Source organism: Equus caballus, chromosome 2, assembly GCF_041296265.1.
Source record: "Equus caballus isolate H_3958 breed thoroughbred chromosome 2, TB-T2T, whole genome shotgun sequence".
Classification (NCBI taxonomy): domain Eukaryota; kingdom Metazoa; phylum Chordata; class Mammalia; order Perissodactyla; family Equidae; genus Equus; species Equus caballus.
The window spans coordinates 21,695,756-21,716,659 of record NC_091685.1 but is presented as its reverse complement, the minus strand read 5'-3'; the positions used below and the strand labels follow the sequence as shown (position 1 = coordinate 21,716,659).

Genomic DNA, 20,904 nt, shown 5'->3' with positions numbered 1-20,904 from the left:
ACATCTTGAGCCCTTCTCAGGTGGAACTCATGCCCAACCCCCGTTCCAGACAACTCTCTGTCTGGCCAGTTTGTGTCTTCAACCTCCTTGAAGTTGGGACTTTGGCTTGGGATTAGGAATTACCAGCCTGCGAAAGCCTGAGTGAAGTGGGCACCCTCAAAGGGGTTTGATCCAGAAACATTGAGAGAGACTGTGATACCCCCCCCAACACACACACATACACACACACACACACACGCGCGCGCGCGCGCGCGCGCGCACGCACACGTGAGCCAGTGGGCTTGAGTCTGCAGCTCCCAAACTTTGTCCACATTCACGTTCGCCCACCTCATAATGGTGCAGTGAGGTGTTTAGAGAACGGACTGATACCCGTTTTACAGACAAGAAAGCTGAGGCCGCATCAGAGCAGCGCTTTGCCCAAACGCAAAGATGCAACGGAGCTGAGACGCAAACCTCCGGCCTCTATGTCCCAGCCTTGAATCCTTCCCAGTGTCACCACAGCTGGGAGCTTCAAGCCTAGAAGGCGTCTGAGACCTGCAGGGGCTGAATTCACCGGCTGCTACCCCCCTGTGGGGGCGCGCCAAAGCCACGCCTCCCCTGGAGCGGTCGCTGGGGAGAAGAGAGAAAACGGCCACAGCATGTCTCTTTAATGCGCGTCCCCGGAGGCCCGGCGCGCCCCCGCCACTATAACCGGAGTGTATGGAGCAGGCTGCGCTCAGAGGAAGAAGGGCGGGCGCTGGGCACCCGTCGACCGACTTTTCCAAGTGCGATCAGAGCCCGTCCGGCCCACGTCTTGCCCCCATGGACCCGCCCATGGGCGCCCACAGCTGAGGACCCGACGCCCGCTGGGCTCCGGGCTGGGTTGCACCCCGTCGCCGCAAAGTGCCCTCCGCCGGCAGTGCAGGCTCCCCGCGCCTCTGTCCGCAGGGCTCGCCGTCGAGCGAGGGCTCCGCCGCCGCCACGCCTCGCGCCCCACGCTGCCCGCCCCATGCTGGTGCACACTTACTCCGCCATGGTGAGTAGTCTCCGGGGCGGGGACACGGGGGCATACAGGGTCGGGGACTAGGGAGCCTGAGTGCTGGTCCTTGCGAACCTCCACCTCCAACGAAATCTCGGAGGGAGGGGGCCATAGGGACTCTTCCAGCTGAGAACGGTGCGCGCAGGAGACCGCAGTCCCCAGCCCGAGGCTCCCGCGCCCGCAGGTCACTCAGAAATAGATCTCGGGCCCCGGGAAGCGGGCAGGACGGCAGATGGACCCTCGCGAGCCGAGGAGGATCCTTTCGGGCTGGGGTCCTTTCAGCCGCCGGTGAGTCGCCTAACGCGCCCCTCTCCTTCCCCAGGAGCGCCCCGACGGGCTGGGCGCAGCGGCTGGCGGGGCCCGCCTGTCGTCTCTGCCCCAGGCGGCCTACGGGCCGGCGCCACCGCTCTGCCACACGCCCGCCGCCGCCGCTGCCGCCGACTTCCAGCCGCCCTACTTCCCGCCGCCCTACCCGCAGCCGCCACTGCCCTACGGCCATGCGTCCGACGCCGCCGCCTCCTTTCCCCACCTGGCCGGGGACCCGTACGGCGGTCTAGCGCCCCTGGCACAGCCGCAGCCCCCACAGGCCGCCTGGGCCGCGCCCCGCGCCACCGCCCGCGCCCACGAGGAGCCGCCCGGCCTGCTGGCGCCGCCCGCCCGCGCCCTGGGCCTCGACCCGCGCCGCGACTACGCCGCCGCGGTGCCCCGGCTCCTGCACGGCCTGGCCGACGGTGCGCACGGCCTGGCGGACGCGCCCCTCGGCCTCCCCGGGCTGGCGGCGCCGCCCGGCCTGGAGGACCTGCAGGTGAGGCCCGAAGGGTCCGGGATAGGCCCGGATCGGCCGCGGTGATTTAGGACTCTGTCTGGAGGCGAAAGAGTGAGGAATGCGGGGACCCGACTTTTCTCCCAGCCTGCCGCTTCTCGCTCGCGACTCCGAGGATGCGTCCCACGTCCTGGGGTAGATGCTGCTTGGCCATTAACGCGGCCTGGCACTGAGTCCCTGCGCGGTGCCTGGATGGCGGCAACCCTCGGCGGAGTAAATGGACAGGGGCCGAACCACTTCTCTCCCTCTCCAGTGGGCCACGTAGGGCATCCATGCCCAGTCTCAGTCTGCCGGGGCAGCCGTGCCTGGAGCGGAGAGAGGCGGGGAAGTTGCCTGTCTAAGGTTCACAGTTCCCGTTCTGCACGGCACGGCGAGGTACCCAGGGCTCCTGGCTGGGCCGCAGATGCTGCCGAGGCAGGGCGAATCCTGCATCCGCCCGTCTCCGCCCCAGGCGACGGTGGTGCGCGTGGGGCGGAGCAGACAGAACAGGGACCAGTGACAGCAGGGGTTTGGGAAGGGACTAGAGACTAGTTCCACGGACGCCCTTACCACCGCCTCTCCTGTTTGCAGGCCATGGATGAGCCCGGAATGAGTCTCCTGGACCAGTCCGTGATCAAGAAAGGTAAGGAATGGCTGCATCTGCCAGGGCAGAACCGGGCGAGACGGTGCAGGCCCCGGACGCGCAGACCCATTTTCTTTCCTGGGGAGCGTGCGTTTTGTGCGTCGTCAGACTCGGTGGCCACGGGGTACTCTTTCCCGCCCAGCAGACGGGTAGCGGAGCCTGAGGGCCTGGCCAGAGCTTGGGTAGCTGCGCGCTTGGTGAGTCGGCCCCAGAGCCTGCAGCCGGGAGTGGGCTCGAGGTCATCCGCGCCCACTGGGCTGCCCGGGCCAGCCAAGCCACACAAACCCTACGGAGGGGAGGGCGCTCTTGTGGATCTGGAGTTAATTTGCAGAACGAGTTAAACCACTTCCCTGTTTCCTAAGAGGTGGGAACGGGGTGCTGTTCCCACGGATTTCATTAAATGATTTCCACATTACATAGCCTTACCATTTCCGAGCCTGGCAAGTGCTTGCGGCCCCTTCCTTCTCAGCAGAGCCTCGGCGGCCTCGTGTTTGCCTGGGGAATTTTCTCTCCGTGCAGGAGCCTCTTTCCGCCTTTAGGATTAAGGGAGCTGGTGTGTGAATGTCGTGTGTTAGGCGGTGTGCAGGAGGGTCAGGGTGGCCTGCTCCTGGGTGTTGGTGTCTACGTGAGTTCGAGGTCCTGTCTGTCTCCGTATGTTCCTTTCCTAGGTGTCTTTCTGGTATCTCTTGGCGTGTAGGTATGTCTCTGTTGCTGAGTGTGTGATGCGTGTCTGTTATGTTGGCATACATTTCTGTGGTTTGGGGGTCTCCATGTGTGTGTTAGGGGCTCCGTAGTGTCCCGGAATTTGTTCTTCGGTACCGAGGATCTCCTAGCATGTGAGGGTCGCTCCTTGTGTATTTTTGGGAGTGTTCTGTCTCTGTGTTAGTAAAAGCCAGGGGTTTGAGACCGACCCTCTAGTGTATTTTCGGGCCTGAGGACGAGTTCTGGCCATGCCAGGGAAAGGTGAGAAAGAGACAGAAAGACAGAAACAGAGATTCAGAGGGGTCCGGGCGCTTCACGGCTCCTTAGATTTGGGGCGGGTGCCCAGGAGGAATTGGAGGTGCAGAGAAGCCCTGCGTGCCTGGGGCAGGCGCCGCTCCCGCGGGATTTGGCTCAAATTGTTTTTCAAAAGAGTGCATTCAAGCCCGGGCTGTTTGCCCTCCACGTGTTCTCGGGGGAGGCTGGGGCTGGGGCTGGGGGTCGGGCGCTGGATTTCCAGGAGCTGGGGCTGGGTTCCCAGGGGCTGACAATTAGCTGGACCGCCTGGAGAGTGTGTAGAGAAGAGAAGGGGACGGGCCTCCTGGAACTTAGGGAAGGAGTGCTCCAGGTATTGCAGCTGTGTCATCTGGAACTGGGGGTGTGGCGACGACGCTAGGAACCCGGCGGCCTGGACTGGGGGCGGAGGTGTGCGTGGGACCTTACTCTTTGCTGTTGGGCGCTGCCCTGGCTTAGTGGAACTTTTTGAACCCGTCGGAAGGAAGAGTTAGGTCTGCAGTTGGCAAGAGCCTATCGCTGGGCTGCATCTACTCTTTGATAACGATCGATCGTGGTCGCAGCCCCCAGCTCCGGACTCCTGCACTGGCTCGGGGAGCTGGGGGGCCTAGGCTCACTGACTCCCTGGAGGAGGCCAGCCCCCTGCATTTTGGGAAGAGGCTTGAGGACCTCTGCCCTGGGGCAGCGTAGAGGATCAGTTGGGGTTCTGAGTTCCTGAAACCCCAATCCCCAGGCCAGAGCCAGGACAGGAGACTGGCTTCGAGGAGGTCCTGGAATGGCCCGAGTTGGTTTCTCTCAAAGGGTATCAGCTTCCCTAAATCCCGGGTCGTAGGTGTGCGCCCGGAATCCCCAAAGGCGGTCCCAAGAACACAGTGAGTGCAGCCGGGACTGTCCTGATGCGGGGCATCGCCGACCTGGGTGCGCACACCGGCCGGACGACAGTGTTGGCCTGTCGGTGGCCCAGCGCAGCGTGGTGGAGTGCCGGCGACCAGAGCCGGAGACTGCGTCCTGGGCGCTCCACCCCGACGTCGAGTCACAGCCCCGAGCGCTGCAGGGGGCTGGGGGTGCGCTCCCTGCAGAGGGAAGCACCTGGGTCTCGAACCGTGAGCCTTCTGCTGGTGCGGCGGGCCTTTGGGGAGGAGAGAGGGTCATACCGGCGCTTTCGAGCTTTGTAAACGCGGAGGCGGAGCTGGTTCCGGGAGGGCCAGTCCTAGGCGCGAGCGTGCGCAGGCGGCCGAGCGGAGCCGCTGTGGCTAAGCTGGTGGCGGTGGAGCTCTGCGCGCAGCGGGCAGTTTTCGCCTAGGCCCTGCGCTGTCGTTGAGGGACTCTGGTCAGGTCACCAGCCCCTTAGGGGCTGTAGATTAGCGCCCTTCTTCTCCCTCAGGCCCTTCCGACAGCATTGGGAGCCCCTGTCGTGTCCTGAAGACCTCCGGCACCCGCCGGGATCCTAGTCCGACGCGGGCCCTGGAATCATAGCCATTTTTGGCTAGCTGAAGCATCCGGTTCCTCCAACTCCTCCCGGCCCTGGTGGTGGGGCCGGCTGTGTCGCGGGCAGCTGTTGGGGGTCCTGAGTACAAAATGAAGGCAGCCCCAGCTCTACCCCAGAAGAGGCCTTCCTACCGCAGGGTGCCGCCGGGGAGGGGAGCCCAGAGGCTCTGGGGCCCAGACCTTGGCTGTAAAATCTTCTCTGCTCCAAGCACTTGTCCTGGGGCGGGGAGGGGAAGCGAAGCCTCTGTCCAACCACACATTTGCAGATCAGCTGCTTCTTGCAGCCACGGTGTGGATCCGAGGATGGCAGATAGGGCCTGGCAGGAGGAGAAGCAGGGAGCTCTCCATTTTCTGCCCACATTTATCACCTCCAGTTTTGCTCCCTGTCCTAGAGGCACAGAAAGCAGGCAGGACTGGCAGGGGAGACAGACTTTGAAGGGAAAGTTTTCTAGCTGAGAAGAGCGGTGAGCAGGGTCTGTACAGATACGTCTAATTTTATTAGTTTTTCTTTTTGAAGAAAGAACAAGTTAGAAAAAGCAGAGTGGTTCTCACAGGGGTCCCATCGGCTGGAAGCAATGCTTCCCATCAACCAGGAAACACCTGTTTCGGGGAGCTCAGAGGAGGTGCTGTGATGTTGGGAGGATTCCTGGGGGAGAGACATTAGGACCCGGCTCAGTAGGTGCTCCATGGGTGTTTGTTGAATGAATGAGTGATGGGTTTTGAAGTCTGAGTGCATTGGGAGAGGGAGTGTAGAAAGGGCCAAGCTACACCCTGGGCACAGCATGTACAAATGCCCTCAACTGTACAAAAGCCAGACGGGTTAAAAAGGTTAAAAGTCTCTGTGGATTTCAAGTTAAACAGTCACAGCTGGAGGGGAGTGGTTTGGGGGTGAGAACTGAGTTGTTCCTCCTTCCCTCCAGGAAGGGGGGGGGGGTTTGCCGAGCTGGGGGTGGGAAATCCCTCTTTGCTGGGCTCTTGTCCAATCTCAGGGCATCTCCAGGGCAGGACCTGATGTAAATTGTCACCGTCTCCTCTGGGGAAGGAAGATGGAGATGGGGACAGTCTGGGCTTCCAAGTGACTCTCCAAGCAGGGCCAGGCCTAGGGGGAGGTGAGTGAGGCAAGATTTAGATAAATGGTATATCTAAATGCAATATTTTAAAGTGGAAAATAATGCAAAAAATCCATGATAAACACAAATATCGAAATTTTACAAAAAGGCAGAATCCGACCCTGCACTCCCACAACCCTGTCTCACTTGCCTCCCAGGCCACTGCCTGCCCCGGAAAGGGATGGAAAAACCAGTGCCCTTGCAGATAAGAGTTTGGGCTGCACCCGAGGGCAGCATGGAGCAGGGGGTGAAGGGTAGGAGCTGTATGTAAAACAAACCCGCTGGCAGTTGGTGAGAGGGAAATTTAACCAGCAGGTCCTGCTACCTCTTCTGTCTGCCTTCCTCCGGCTGCTCCTCCCTCCCCCCAGGCTTTGGAGCAGTAGCACCCTAAGTGTGGTCTAAGGAACCACCAGCATCAGAACCCCTTGGGGGTGCCTGTTGAGGAATGAAGATTTCCTGGGCACCACCCCACATCTACTGAATGAGAATCCCTGGCACTTTCATTCTTTAATGGATTTATTGAAGTAAAATTTACATACCTAAAATTCACCCGTGGTAAGAGTATAATTCAATGACTTTTAGCACATTTATAGAGTTGTGTAACCATTACCACAATCCATTTTAAGACATTTCTATCACCGCCCCCAAATTCCTTCATTCCCATTTGTAGTTAATTCCCATTCCCACCCCAAGCCTTAGGCAACCACTGATCTGCTTTCTGTCTATAAATTTGCATACTCTGGACATGTTATATAAATGGAATATATAAATATGCAGACTTTTGCATTTAGCTTCTTTTACTTAGCATAATGTTTTTGAGGTTCATCTGTGTTGTAGCACGTGTCAGTAGTTCATTTCTTTTTATTGCTGAGTAGTACTCCATTGTACGGATGAAACACATTTTGTTTATCCATCCATCAGTTGATGGACACTTGGGTTCTTTCCACTTTTTGGCTATTATGAATAATGCTGCTATGATCATTCACATACGTACATGTCTTTGTGTGGACATCTGTTTTCATTGCTCTTAAGTAGTAATTGGAATTGTAAGTTTGTGTTTAATTTTTTAAGAAACTGCCAAGCTCTTCTCTAAAGTGGCTGTTCTATTTTACATTCCCGCTAGCAATGCGTGAGTGTTCCAGTTTCTCCACAGCCTCACCTACACTATCTTTTTTATTATAGTCATCCTAATAGTATCTCAGTATAGTTTTAATTTGCATTTCCCTAATGACTAAGGATGTTGAGCATTTTTTCATGTGCTTATTAGCCATTCATATCTCATTTTCAGTGAAATGTCTATTCACATATTTTGACCTTTTTTTTTTGAAGATTTTATTTTTCCTTTTTCTCCTCAAAGCCCCCCAGTACATAGTTGTATATTTTTAGTTGTGGATCCTTCTAGTTGTGGCATGTGGGCCTCTGCCTCAACATGGCTTGATGCGCGATGCCATGTCCGCGCCCAGGATCCGAACCTGCGAAACCCTGGGCCGCCGCAGCGGAGCGCGTGAACTTAACCACTCAGCCGGCCCCTGACCATTTTCTAATTGGGTTGTTTATCTTAATGTTAAGTTAAAGAGTTCTTTATATATTCTGGAGTCACATCCCTAATCCCTTATATGATTTGCAAATATTTTCTTCAAGTTTATGGTTTGTCTTTTTATTTTCTTGATAGTCTTTTGAGGTGGAAAAGTTTTTAATTTTGATGAAGTCCAATTTGTCATTATTTTCTTTTCTGGGTCATGCTTTTGGCATGGTATCTAGGAACTCTTTGCCCCAACCAAGGTCACAAAGACTTTCCTCCTACGATTTCTTCTAGAAGGAATTGCGACTTTAACCAGCTTTCCAGGAGAATCTGTTGCACACGCCCCAGATTCAGTGGTCAGACCGTATACTGCGTAGATGTGTGTGAGAGTCTCGTCTGACAGGTTGAATTACTAGGAGCTCTCGTGTCTGTAGAAGTGTGTATATGGGAATCACTTCTGCTGTGTCACCGGGGGGACACCATGAGTAGACCTCTTCAGCTTCAGGAGTCACCGTGGTGTGGGAGACAAACATCAGTGTCCCTGCTTTGCAATCTGTGCCAGTCTAAGTCCCACCTCCATGACTGTCCCTTCCCCAGGCCACTTGCTTCCCTAACCTTGGGCTCCATCCCTCTTACCATTTTTGAGGGAAGAGGCTCTGAGGAAAAGGAAAAGGACACGTAGGGGAAGCAGCAAAGTCTATCATTCATGTCCACAAACACATGGCCACCTGTCAGGCATCCACGCTTAGCTGCACCTACGTTTGCATAAATCCGGCACACACTCTGTGTTTAAATATATCAACAGGAGCAAAAGCACTTGCAGATATCCATATGCATGCTGCCACATTCCTGCAGCACTAGAGGAGGGCAGAGACTATGCTGTGTGCATACCTGGGGCTCAGTATTTATTGAGTAAGTGTGCAAATGCACGGTCTCACCCTCATTGCTCTATGACAGGGCATACAGTGTTTGTATACAGTCATTTTTGTGACACACGTGTGCTCACATATGTCCCTGTTTGCACAAGCACGAACAGTCTCACGCCCCTCTCACAGCACCCGGCCCCAGGGGGCCCCAGGTTTTATTAGAAGTTGGATGGAGGAGGCTGCTGGAGGAGAGAATTTTCTGTTCCTCTGACTGCTCTCTGGCTAGAGGTTGTGAGAGGGAGGAGAGTCGCTCTGCCCTTCTTTTTATTTTATTAATTTGTAGTTTTATTTTTTAAATCAAGCGTGAGGTACAATTTACATACTGTTCAGTTTGCCCTTTGCAGATATGCATTTTTATGAATTTTGACAAATGTAAACATATAGTCATGTCACCACTCAAACAATCAAGATGTAGAATAGTTTTGTCAGCCCAAAGATTCTCCTCAAGGCAGAGGGAAACAGGTGAAGAAGGAACCCATGCACAGGCCTGGGGGATGTTGGGGGGGAGGAAGGCAGCGCTCCCGTTGCATGTCCACTGTCAGTGTGTCTGTTGAGTGAGGACATCCTTGCTCCTCACTCTGGGAGAGGGCTGGGATGAGGGCAAGGGGAGTGAGGCAGGATCGTGCAAGAGCAGAATCAGAACCTGTTTCTAATTAAAATTTTGATATTTTGTCACCATGGATGTTTTTACATTAATTTTTATTTTTTTAATATTGCATTAAAATACTATTTATCTTGATGGCTGAGTTTTTTGGCACCTCTTTAAATTTTGCACCCAAGGTTTGCGCCTCACTTGCCTCACCCTAGTTTGGGGCCTGCACTGGGGACAGGGAACTTGCCTGGGGTAGGGTGTGTGCTGCTCCCTTTCTCTAGATCCGCCCACCTCTCCCACTCACCCCATCCATGACCTTTTGAGCCCTCCCTGGTGCCCGAATGGGGGCCCAGGGAGGAAGGGCAGCTTGACTATCAGTTGCTAACAAAGGAATGAGGCTCCCCCATCGTCCCCTCACACACAACCTGGGCTGTGGGCCATCACTCTTTTCCTCGTTTCAGGTTTCAAGGGCCCTTGTGTCACTCATTTATTCCGCATTCACTGATGCCCACTTGGGCCAAAACCCTGCCCTCAAGGCACTCCTAGTTGGTGGGAGAGGCAGCCGTGGAAGCAGACATGAAAGTTCAGTGTGGTCAGGACAGGGATGGCGTGAGAGGGAGCTGAGGCCGAGGGACGGGAAGCTCTGTACCAGGGATGGTGCCAAAACCTGAACCGAGGCTTGGAAGGAGGGGGCCCTGAGAGAGACAGTGAGCTGTTCCACCAGCTCACACGCTGGTGGTCCCATATCTCAGGTGGTGCTTCACACATGTTCCATTTGGCCAGAACTGGGTTTTTAAATTTTTGAATCTGTTGCCAATGTTTAAAAACCCAGAGATTTCACATAGAAATCCAGAATCCTGGTCTCACCAGCCAAAAAAACAAACTGGGAGTTCTGGCAACGTTGGTGTGTCCTGCAGGGGAACACTCAGCCAAGTGGTGGCTTTACCTAGGGTGGCACGTCTCCCATACCTCGCTGGCTTATGTTACCTGTTGTGCTCCCCCTTTGAAGTCTAGAGCTGTGCTGTCCACTGCGGAACCACTAGCCACGTGTGGCTATTGGGCACTTGAAATGTGGCTAGTCCAAATTCAGATGGGCTGTAAGTGTAAAATAGCACTGGATTTTGAAGACTAAGTGCAAGAATGTAAAATGGTTCATTTATGCTTTTAAAAATATTGATTACATGTCACTGATAAAATTTTAATATATTGGGGTCAATAAAATATATTAAAATTAACCTCACTTGTTTCTTTTTACTTTTTGTAAATGAGATACTAGAAAATTTACATTTAATATGTGGCTCACAGTATATTTCTATTGGTCAGTGTGGGTTGAGAGCCTAAAGGACAAATGGAGGACCAAGCAGGAGAGGTAAGGCATCGGCTGGACCACGAAGGAGGGTGAAGGAGGGAATTGTGAGGGTTAAGGATATGAACTTTGGAGTCTGTGGTCAGAGTTCAACACCCACTTCTCCTCCTTATTGCTGTGCCATCTTAACCTCTTTGAACTTCTAGTTTCTTCACTCTGAAATGGGGATGGACAATAGCATCTGCTCCACAGAGCTGTTACTATTATTATTTTTGCTGAGGAAGATTCACCCTGAGCTAACATCTGTGGTCAGTCTTCCTCTATGTTGTATGTGGGTCACCGCCACAGCATGGCTTAATGAGTGCTGTAAGTCTCTGCCCTGCATCCAAAGCTGCAAAGCCCCACTGAAGCAGGGCACGCCGAACTTGACCACTACACCATGGGGCGGCCCCCACAGAGCTGTTCATGGAAAGCACGTAGTAGATAGTTGAAGGATGGGCAGCATGATTCTGCCCAGCTATGGAGCTGGGATTTGGTTCTCAGGGAACTGACCAGGCACTGATGGGTTTTAGGCTGCAGAGTGATGCGTGTTTCAGAAAGATTCTTCTGGAGCAGGGCAGGAGACCTGAGCAGGGTCTGTATAGACATTCAAGCGGGAAGCTAGCGAGCATCTCTGTGCATGCAGAGAAGGAGCTGCATCCAGGACACATGGAGAAATGAAAGCTCCAGGACATGGTGATGGGTGGGATGTGGTGGGAGAGGGCGATGTGGAGGGCATCATGGAGGTTTCTGGCTGGGCGACTGGGTGGAGAGTGGGAATGCTGGAGGGGCTCTGCCAGCCCGGGGACAGGATCAGCCTTGCTTACCTCTGCATTAGCACAGTCCTGGCACACAGGTGCTCAGCAAATAGTGCCGAATGGCTGGAGGGCTGAGAGCACTGCCTTTGAGACCACAGTCCAGGGCTTACTACTGGTTCTAAGTCTACCACCTGTGTGATCTCAGGCTTCATCTCTTCATCTGTAAAATGGGAATAATAAATGTAGACCCCTAGTGGGTTGTTCTGAGGATTCAGTGAGGTTATCTGTGTAAGCACACAGTATAGTGAGTGCTCAGTAACTGTTGGTCCCAGACTCCCAGCTTGATCCCTGCCTGCCCCCCACACAAGGCCCACCTTCTCTACCATGCTCCCACTTCCTTGAAAGAAGAGAAGCCCAAGGGGAAGCAAGTGCCTCAATTATTCTCCCTTCCCCCTGATGCTAAGCAGGAAGATAGAGGTTAGACTGCAGGAAGAACTTTCTTTTAGAGCCAAGAGTATCCAAGAAGGTTTTATAAAATTAACTTCTCAGAGTCCCTTCCCCGCCTCCCATAGATATTCGTTGATAATTAGAGAGCATTTGGGAGAGAGGGTGCGCCTCTTTATTCCTGCTCTCCTTGAGCAACTCAGGGTGATGTGGCAGGAAGTGGGCCAAGGCTGGAGGCCTAATGGGGCCACAACCTCCTTGTCCCTGGGATGTGGGAGTCCAAAGCCTGCCGGCCTCTCACTGTCCTGGGGGTGGGAAAGAGATAGGGGTCACAGTGGCCAGGGGGATGTCAGGGACTCTTTGTGGTTGTGCAGATCTGCCTTGCCCTGCTACAGTGACCCAGGAATCCTGCCTCCAGCTCAGATCCATTTCCTCATTTCCATCTCCCTCCCTGATTGCACATGCCAAAACTCCAAGACTCTGCTGAAGTTGTCTGAGTTTTAACAGAGAACCAGCCTGGCTCAGTGAATCCCTCAGTGAACACAGGTTCAAGAGCCAGACAGCTCTGGGTTCAATTTCCACTGCCTATTAGCTGAGTAGACTTGGGTGAGTCACGTGAACCTTAGTGTGCCTCACTTTCTTCCTTTGTAAAGCAGGAGTTGCAGAGCCTCCCTCAGAAAGCTGCTGGCACATTTAGATGCAGCTCTGTGTGCACAGCATGTAGCAGGGTGCCCAGCACACAGCTGGCGCTTCATCAACGTGCTCATGCCACAGCTGGCTGGTGCCCGTGTGCTGTGTCCCTGGCTCAGTGTTGTCTCTCTCTCCCTGGCCCTTGCTTCTGCTCCGCAGTCCCCATCCCCTCCAAAGCCAGCAGCCTCTCAGCCCTCTCACTGGCCAAAGACAGCCTGGTTGGCGGCATCACGAACCCCAGTGAGGTCTTCTGCTCCGTGCCAGGCCGGCTCTCACTGCTCAGCTCGACGTCCAAGTACAAGGTGACGGTGGGGGAGGTCCAGCGGCGACTCTCTCCTCCTGAGTGCCTCAATGCTTCCCTCCTGGGTGGCGTCCTTCGCAGGTAGGAAGGCCAGCCCACAACTCCCTGCACAGTGCCTGGGCCAAAATCCATGGTCATTTCAGACCTTCTCAGGGGGTCAGAGAGGGGCCAGCCTCACCCCAGGCCACAGGGTCACGTCCACCTTGGTCTCCCTGGGGGATTGTGTATGCTCTGGGGAGAGGCCCAGGTCCCCAGCAGCAACCACAAGTCTGTGGGCTTGGGGGTGGGTGGTGGAGAAAGAAGCCTGGGCACAGAGAAGGGATGGAGGACTCACCAACATTGGGCAGGATGGACAAGGCTGAGTCTGGGGAAGAGAGAGTGCCATCTTCACCCCCTCTTCCAGGAAAGGGACCCCAGGACCCACAGCCATTCCCTGTGGAGCAGAGGCCTCTCTGGTGTGTGTGTTTAGGGGTCCATGGTTTGTCTTCATAGGTATGTGTCTGTCTCTCTCTCTGCATGTCCTTGTGCCTGGGTAGGGTATTTGTGCTTCAAGGCTATGAGTTTTGATGTGTTCAGGATGGTGTGTGCATATGTGTGCATGTGTCTGTGGTGTAGGGGATGGCTAGGAATACATGTTTCCATGAGTGTGAGTTTCCTGTGTTACTTCTAGTGGATGTGTTGGCTGGAGTGTGTCCTACTCTGTGTGTGTTTGTGTGATTGCATGCACATCTGAAGCTGATGTACGTATGTTTACCTGTCTGTACTTCTGTGTAGGGGCTGCATTTGTGCAGGTGTGGGGGTATCTTCTTATTCCTGGTCTCTGAGCACAGCAGAGGGACTTGTGTGAGTCCATCAGTGTCTGTACACACGTCCCTGGGATCCTGACTTGATGTGAACATGTGTCTCTGTGTCCCTGTGTCCCTGGGTGTCTGTGTCTGCATATGTCTCTCTCTATTGGTGTGTGTGTGTCTTTATTCTTGGCCCTCAGTGTGTTTACCTGTGTGTGTGTATATTATCTATGTGTCCCAGAGTGACTGTGTGTGTACCTGTGTCTCCTGTGTATCTCTGCATATAGGTCTGCGTGTCTCTGGGTAGCTGTGTATGGCCCAACAGGTGTGCTAAAGTGGGAAAAAGGACCCCAAGATGCTGGCCTATTCTGCCCCACCCTGGGCTGTTCCTGCTGCGAGAGGATTAGGGAGAAATGAAGGGCTCCTGGAGCTGGGTACTAGGCCCCCCGCCCCCATCTTGGCTACAAAGCCAGTGAGGTTAGGAAGAGGTTGGAACCAGGCTGAAAGAGGCCCCAGAGCATCCCCAGAGCCAGACCCAAGTCTCAGCAGGGGTTGGTGGAGGCAGCAAGGCCCCATCGGGGTCACTTAGCCTACATGCTTCTCTCTTGTCTTCATAGTGTGTGTCTGTCTCTCTCTGTGCACGTCAAGGGCCAAGTCCAAGAACGGGGGCCGGTGCCTGCGGGAACGGCTGGAGAAGATCGGGCTCAACTTGCCGGCCGGCCGTCGCAAGGCTGCCAATGTGACGCTGCTGACTTCACTGGTGGAGGGTGAGTGAGGCCTGAGGGTGGGCATGCGTGTGAGCATGAGGGGACCTGTGTCATCCAGTGTGACTGTGTGGCTGTCTCTGATGCGGCAGGGTATGTTTAGTCACGTGTGTGTTCTCTGTGTGTCATGTCTAAGTAAGGAGTGTGTGTGATATGTGTGTAGAGTCTTTATGTGTATGTGCATGCACACGCGTGGATGCACCCACACAAAAGAGAGCATGTGTATGTGTGTGTATGCGGGGAGGAGTGGCCAGTGTTTGGATGTGGTAAAGGGATGAGCGGTGAAGGTTCCTTCCTTCCCTGGAGGTTGGTGATGCTGGGCTTGGTCATCTCCAGCTCAGGCTTTGGGATACATGGTGGACTCAGCTCCCACCCCTGAGCTCAGAGCCCATCCCTTGTGGCCTTGAGGGAGGGGAATGAGATTAGTGCTGGAGCTGGGCTGTGGCGGGGCATCAGAGGAAGGTATCTGTAGAAGCAGGACAGGGCAGGGCAGGATGGCCCCTGGCCAGGGGATCGGAGGGTCAAGGCTGTGCTCCGGGCTCAAACGTACACCTGTCTGTAGTGAAGGCTCATCTCTGACTCTCGTCCCCACCAGGAGAGGCTGTGCACCTGGCCCGAGACTTTGGCTACGTCTGTGAGACCGAGTTCCCAGCCAAGGCAGCTGCCGAGTACCTGTGCCGACAGCACTCTGACCCCGGGGAACTGCACAGCCGCAAGAGCATGCTGCTGGCCGCCAAGTGAGTGAGGATGCCATGTGTGGGCACTTTGGGGCACCATGCACAGGATGTCATGGGGTGCCACAACAGGCACGTGTAGGTGCAATGCACATAGACACCAAGCATGGTCACAGTGGACACCACTCATGTGCACGTGTGATGTACAAATGGCACCACACACCGGCACACCCAGGCTCCATGCTGTGCATGCCACAGGGGCACAAATGGACACGTAACATATCTGGATTCTATGCATCAGCAAACACCGTGTCACAGAGAGGCTTACCTAGGCCTGTGTGGGTACCACACCCCATATACTGCCCCATGGCATGACCAGCCCCAGTCCTATCATGGGTCTGGGCTTCTGTGGTCTTGCAGAGCTCTCCCTGCCTGAGCCTTGCCCATCAGCCCTTCTGTTCTAGTGACTTCCATCGGAGCACCAATGCCCACACAGTCCCCTCTGCAAATCTCATTGGTGTCTCCCTCACCACCATTCACATACTGTCCCCTCAACCCTGGTCTCCTCATCTCACTTCTGGCCCCTCACCCCAGCGCTCCGTTGCTCCCTCAGCCTTCCTGCACATGCACGGCTCTCCTGCTCAGGAACCTTCAATAGCTCCCACTGCTACTGCATGGACTTTCAAACTAGGTTCTGTGGGGATGCCGCAGGGCCTGTTTAATGAGCTGGTATTCCATTAAGATTTAGTTTTTAGAAAGAGTCCCCTTTCAAGAAGAGACAGAGAGAGAGAAAAAGAGAGGGAAAGAGTGAAAAAAAAATTTTGAAAACCACCAATCTGTGGGGCCAAGTCCAGACTCTGAGGGCCCACAATCTGGCCACACAAACCCCAACCACTTTAACTGACCTGCTTGCTCTCTCCTGTCCTCACGTCCTTGGGTTTGCTAGAACACCCTCCAGTCCCCTCACCCAATGCAGTCCTTCAAATCACAACTCCGCTCTCCCTCCTTTGAGGCTTCCTCAAGTCCCCTAGGCAGAGGTGAAATCACAGACTCAGGGGACTGCCATGACTCCTAGGACCTTTGAGGCTGCTCATATTGTCGCTGGAGAAACATATCCAGGGGGACTCATCACACTCATTAGTCAGCTCACTCATCAAGAACTTCCTGGGTCCCAGTCATGTCTAAGATGCTGGCTGGGTTCCATGGTGAGACAAAGCTTAGACATGAGTGATCCTCCTGCCTGAGCCACATGCAGGATGCACAAAGAAATGAATAACGGCCACAAACTGGAGCTGGATTCAAATCCCAGCTTAGTCACTTGGGCAGGTCATCTAACCTATCTGAAACCAGTTTACTCATCATACAATGGGGATGATAATAACGGTATAGATTTGTTGTGAGGATTGAGTGAGATGATGCATAGTATACTTGGTATAGCGTCTAGGCCTCAATTCATGTTCACTGTTAGCTATTAATTATTCAAGGTAGATTCTGGATTGTTCCCTAAAAATTTCAAAGACAGCCAGCCCTGGTGGTCTGGTGGTTAAGATTCACCGCTGTTACGACCACGGCCTGGTTTCATTTCCCGGTCAGGGAACCACACCATCCATCTGTCGATTGTCATACCGTGGCGGCTGCTGTTGTTGTGATCCTGAAAGTTATGCCACCTGTATTTCAAATACCAGCAGGGTCACCCATTAGTGGACAGGTTTCAGTAAAGCTTCCAGACTAGACCGACTAGGAAGAAGGACCTGGCCACCCACTTCCAAAAACATTGGCCATGAAAACCCTATGATTAGCAGTGGAGCATTGTCTGATAGAGCACTGGAAGGTGAGAAGATGGTACAAAAAGACCAGGCAGGGTTCTGCTCTGCTGTACACTGGGTCGCTAGGAGTTGGAATCGACTCGATGGCACTAACAACAAAAAATTTCAAAGACAAAGCTCTGTGAAGCATTGAGTGTGTGTGGTGGGGGTGAGAGGGGGAGAGAGGATCAAGGAAAGTTTCCAGGATAAGGCAATAGTTGAGCTGGAATTTGAATGTGGGCAGGATACCCACAGGAAGAGAGATTGTAGGGTATTGACATGTGCTGTTTACTAGTTGTGTGATATTGAGCAAGTCAGTTAAACTCTCTTAACCTTAGTTTCCTTTTCTGAAAAATGGGTATGATCATCATTTGCAGACTATTGGCAGGGTCAGCCATCATAAATATAATACATATAAAGTACCCAGCACGTGGTAGGTCCTTCTCTGGGCTCAGACCTTTGTTCTTTAACCTCTGACCCTCCTTCCCCCACCAGGCAGATCTGCAAGGAGTTTGCAGACTTGATGGCTCAGGACCGCTCACCACTGGGGAACAGCCGCCCAGCACTCATCCTGGAGCCCGGAGTGCAGAGTTGCCTGACACACTTTAGCCTCATCACCCATGGCTTCGGTGGGCCCGCCATCTGTGCTGCCCTCACTGCCTTCCAGAACTACTTACTGGAGTCACTCAAGGGGCTGGACAAGATGTTTCTAAGCAGTGCGGGCAGCGGGCATGGTGACACTAAGGCTTCAGAGAAGGATGCCAAGCATCGGAAATAACCGCTTCCCCCGCCCCATCCCTAAGGGGCTCCTGAGGCCCGAAATGAGGTCTTAGCTCCTGGGGATGGGCCTGAAAGGATTAAAAGGTGGGGTTGGAGTTAGGCCAGAAAGAGGACATTCATCCAGAAACCCCTGAGTTCGGGGTCTGGGTTGGAGAGGAGAGGTGGCCTCTCTGTGGTGGTTTGTTGATAAGGGCTCAGGCATCTGCCTCATGTGCAATTTTCTGACCCTTGATTGCTGAGAAGTGCTTAGACAGGAAATTGGCATGGGAAAGCTTGGTTCTTGGGGCTGAGCCCCGCCCATTAGGGTGCCTGGGTAGCAATGGGTGCTCCTAGGGGCCAAGGCCTTGCTGTTTTTACTGATGGCAGGAAGGAAAATGTTAACAAACCAGAGGTGCTACTGAGGAGATGTGCTCCTCATCCAGAATCTCCTACCCCCAGAAAAGGGCTGCTGGCAGGAAGCCCCAGTGGGCTCTTTGGACCCCTCCTAATCTTGGAAGGAAGTGGGCAGGAGGGGCCCTCAGGATCAAAGAAGATAAAGCACAAATTGGAGAACTTGAATCCAGGCTGCACTTCACTCCTGTTGCTGTCTGTCCTATTTATTTATGTATGTTGTAATTAAATTTGAAAGTTTAAAAATGTCCAGTGCAACTTATTTATCCCAATAAGCTGAGGACTCATTTCCCTCTTTTCTGCTCATGCACTGAGATGTCCAGCCGGACCAGAATAGAGAGGGTGTTTTTGCTCGCAAAGGGCTGTGGGTGGGCTGGGAGGGAAGAACGATGTGTCAGGGACCCTGAGGTTGTCGCTGGGATTTCGTATTTGCTGTTGTTCTCTTGACCCTGCAATCACTGTACCTCCCCACCTCTCAGATTGCTTTCTCATTCTCTTAATAAAACCTTTTCATTGGATATGAAGCCCTCTCTGTCCTTCTTCAGCCCAGGCCTGGATTTGCCTCCGAAGAGGGCAAGGTCACTGGGGAGAGGCAGAGCCTGGAATTAGGAGGAGGGGTTCGAGTGGGAAGGGGCCTCTAAGGGGAAATCATGGGAAGGAGCTGTGGGCACCTGTGTGTGTGGCAGGGGTTGGGGGGGGGGGGTACAGATGGTGGATCTCTCTGGTTTGTCATTGTGGCTGTTCTGTGTGGTGTGTGAAGGGAATCCTGGGTCAGTATGTATACCGTTTTGACTTGGTGGGCCTGTGTGTGAATGTGTCAGTGTGTGAATGCGTTAGGTCCATATTACCATGACCCCTGGTGGTGGGTCTGTATGTGTCAGTGTGCATGCAGGTGGCTACATGTGTCTGGCCAATGCTAATCCAGCTCTCTGTTCTTCTTGAGGATTTCTCTCTTCAGGCATCTTTTATTTCCTGCATCATCAGTCCCTGCCTCTACTGAATCGTCCACTAATCATTCCCCAAAGCACACGTTCTAGGATCTCTTACAAAACATAAATCCTTTCCCATTTATTTCCTTTGCAGTTTAAGTTTTTGAAAGATTGCTATCCCTATCTCCACTTCCTCACCCCCAATTCACTCTTCAGCTCACTTCAGTCTGGCTTCTATTCCAGTCTACTGAAATCCATTCAGCAAGGTCTTCAATGGCCACAGTATCAAATCCAAAGGCCTTTTTTCTAGACTTAGCAGCATTTGACATGGCTGACCACTTACTCTTTTCTGAAACACTCTCTTCTCTGTGGCTTCCAACTTCTGGTTTCCTCTGACCTCACTGGTTTCAACTCTGGTTCCCTCTCTACTTAATCTCTAACCGTGGGCCTTCCTTGGGGCCTTTGCCCTGAATTCCAGGCTTGGATGTACAACTGCCTGCCTGATCACTCCAGTGGATTGTCTAACACACATCTTCAATTTATGTCAAGTACTCAAATCTTGACCTCCTTCACACTTTCCTGCTCAGTAAATGGCACCACCCTCTACCCAGTTGCTCAAGCCAGAAACCGGGGAGTCATATTTGATCCCTGCTCTACACCCAATCCATCAGAAAGTCCATGATCTTCTTTCTTTCTCCTCTGCCACCACCCTAGTCCTCAGGACCACTGCAACTGTCTTGCAACTGGCCTCCCTGGTACAACTTCATACTAAGGCCCTGCAATGATCTGGACTTCGCCTACTTCTTCAACCTTATCTTAAACTATTCTCTTCATCATTCCCTTTGTTCTGGCCACACTGGTTTCTTTTCTGTTCCTCAATTTACCACTCTGTTTTATACCTCAGGGCCATTGCACTCACTGTTCTCTTTGCTTGGTATGCTCTTCCCCCGGTTCTTTGTAGGTGTGCTGTCAGAGACAGATATTGAGTGTTTTGCAGAAGGGAGCATGGGGTCTAGGCATCATCTCCCAGGGTAAAAGTCCAAAGATGTGATTCCTTTTCCCAAGAAGTTTCGCTGCCGCAACCCACCCATATGAAAGGAGGAATGGAGGAAAGGCTGGAAGCATGCTCTGCTTTAACCAAAGCCCTGGGTCTGGCAAGACACATTCAACTAAAATTATCTTAGACTATGGGAAGTTGAAGGGATTAAATGAAATAACAGATATACAGTATTTAAACAATGCCCACCACATAGTAAAAGGTTGTAAGTACCTCTAAGGTGAAAAAGGAAGAAACTAGGTTATCACAAACTTTTCAGTGCTGGATAAATTTCCCTAAATTAACCATGTAGTCCTGACCAATCCTATTTTAGAGATAAGAAAATCTTATCAACTCGCCCAAGGTCACAGAGCTGGTAAATGGGACGCAGGCAGATCTGTCTGATCCACCAATCCCTTCGTTTCCACTGCACCACATGGCCCTCTGCAGAGAGGTTCAGGGGCCTGAGCCCAGAGAGGGGAAGCAGGTCCTCCCAGGCCTTTGGGCCCCAAGGCTCTGCTCCTCCAGTACATGGTCAGGGTTCTAACAGTGCAGAGGCAGCAGGACAGTGTGGAGACTATAAGTGGCAGAAGAAGCTTCTGATGAGGTCTCTGCATTTGATTCTTCCCAGTAAGGTTTTTTGGTTGTCTTTTTTCCCGTAGCAAAAAGTGTTTTAGCCACTGACTTGTTTGGTTTAGCCCTAAGCAAAAGTGGACGATGATTAAAGAAAAAGTATACACGGATGGTTTACACAGCTTCTTTTTTGCCAAGTAGCTGCAAACTGAAAGAGTATTTAGATTGGGTAAGCATCACGATTTTGGGAGTTTAAAGACTTTCACTTAAAAAAAGACTTTCTTGGGGCCAGCCCCATGGCTGAGTGGTTGGGGTTCGTGCACTCCGCTTCTGCAGCCCAGGGTTTCACTGGTTCAGATTCTGGGTGTGGACCTGGCACAGCTCATCAGGCCATGCTGAGGCAGCATCCCACATAGCACAACCAGAGGCACTCACAACTAGAATATACAACTATGTACTGGGGGGCTTTGGGGAGAAGAATTTAAAAAGAAAAGAAGATTGGCAACAGATGTTAGCTCAGGTGCCAATCTTTAA

At 53.2% G+C, this 20,904-nt stretch overlaps 1 protein-coding gene across 1 annotated transcript; it reads left to right on the top strand.

The window, feature by feature from the left end:
• The first annotated feature begins 623 nt into the window (after nt 1–623).
• On the top strand, nt 624–18,080 carry TFAP2E (transcription factor AP-2 epsilon). The gene is made up of 7 exons (XM_023627853.2): nt 624–1,015; nt 1,341–1,823; nt 2,412–2,463; nt 12,490–12,712; nt 14,068–14,186; nt 14,779–14,920; nt 17,158–18,080. Exons 1-7 carry the CDS (start codon nt 650–652, stop codon nt 17,438–17,440), a joined length of 1,668 nt encoding a protein of 555 aa, XP_023483621.2. The 5' UTR covers nt 624–649; the 3' UTR covers nt 17,441–18,080.
• The last annotated feature ends 2,824 nt before the right edge of the window (nt 18,081–20,904 follow it).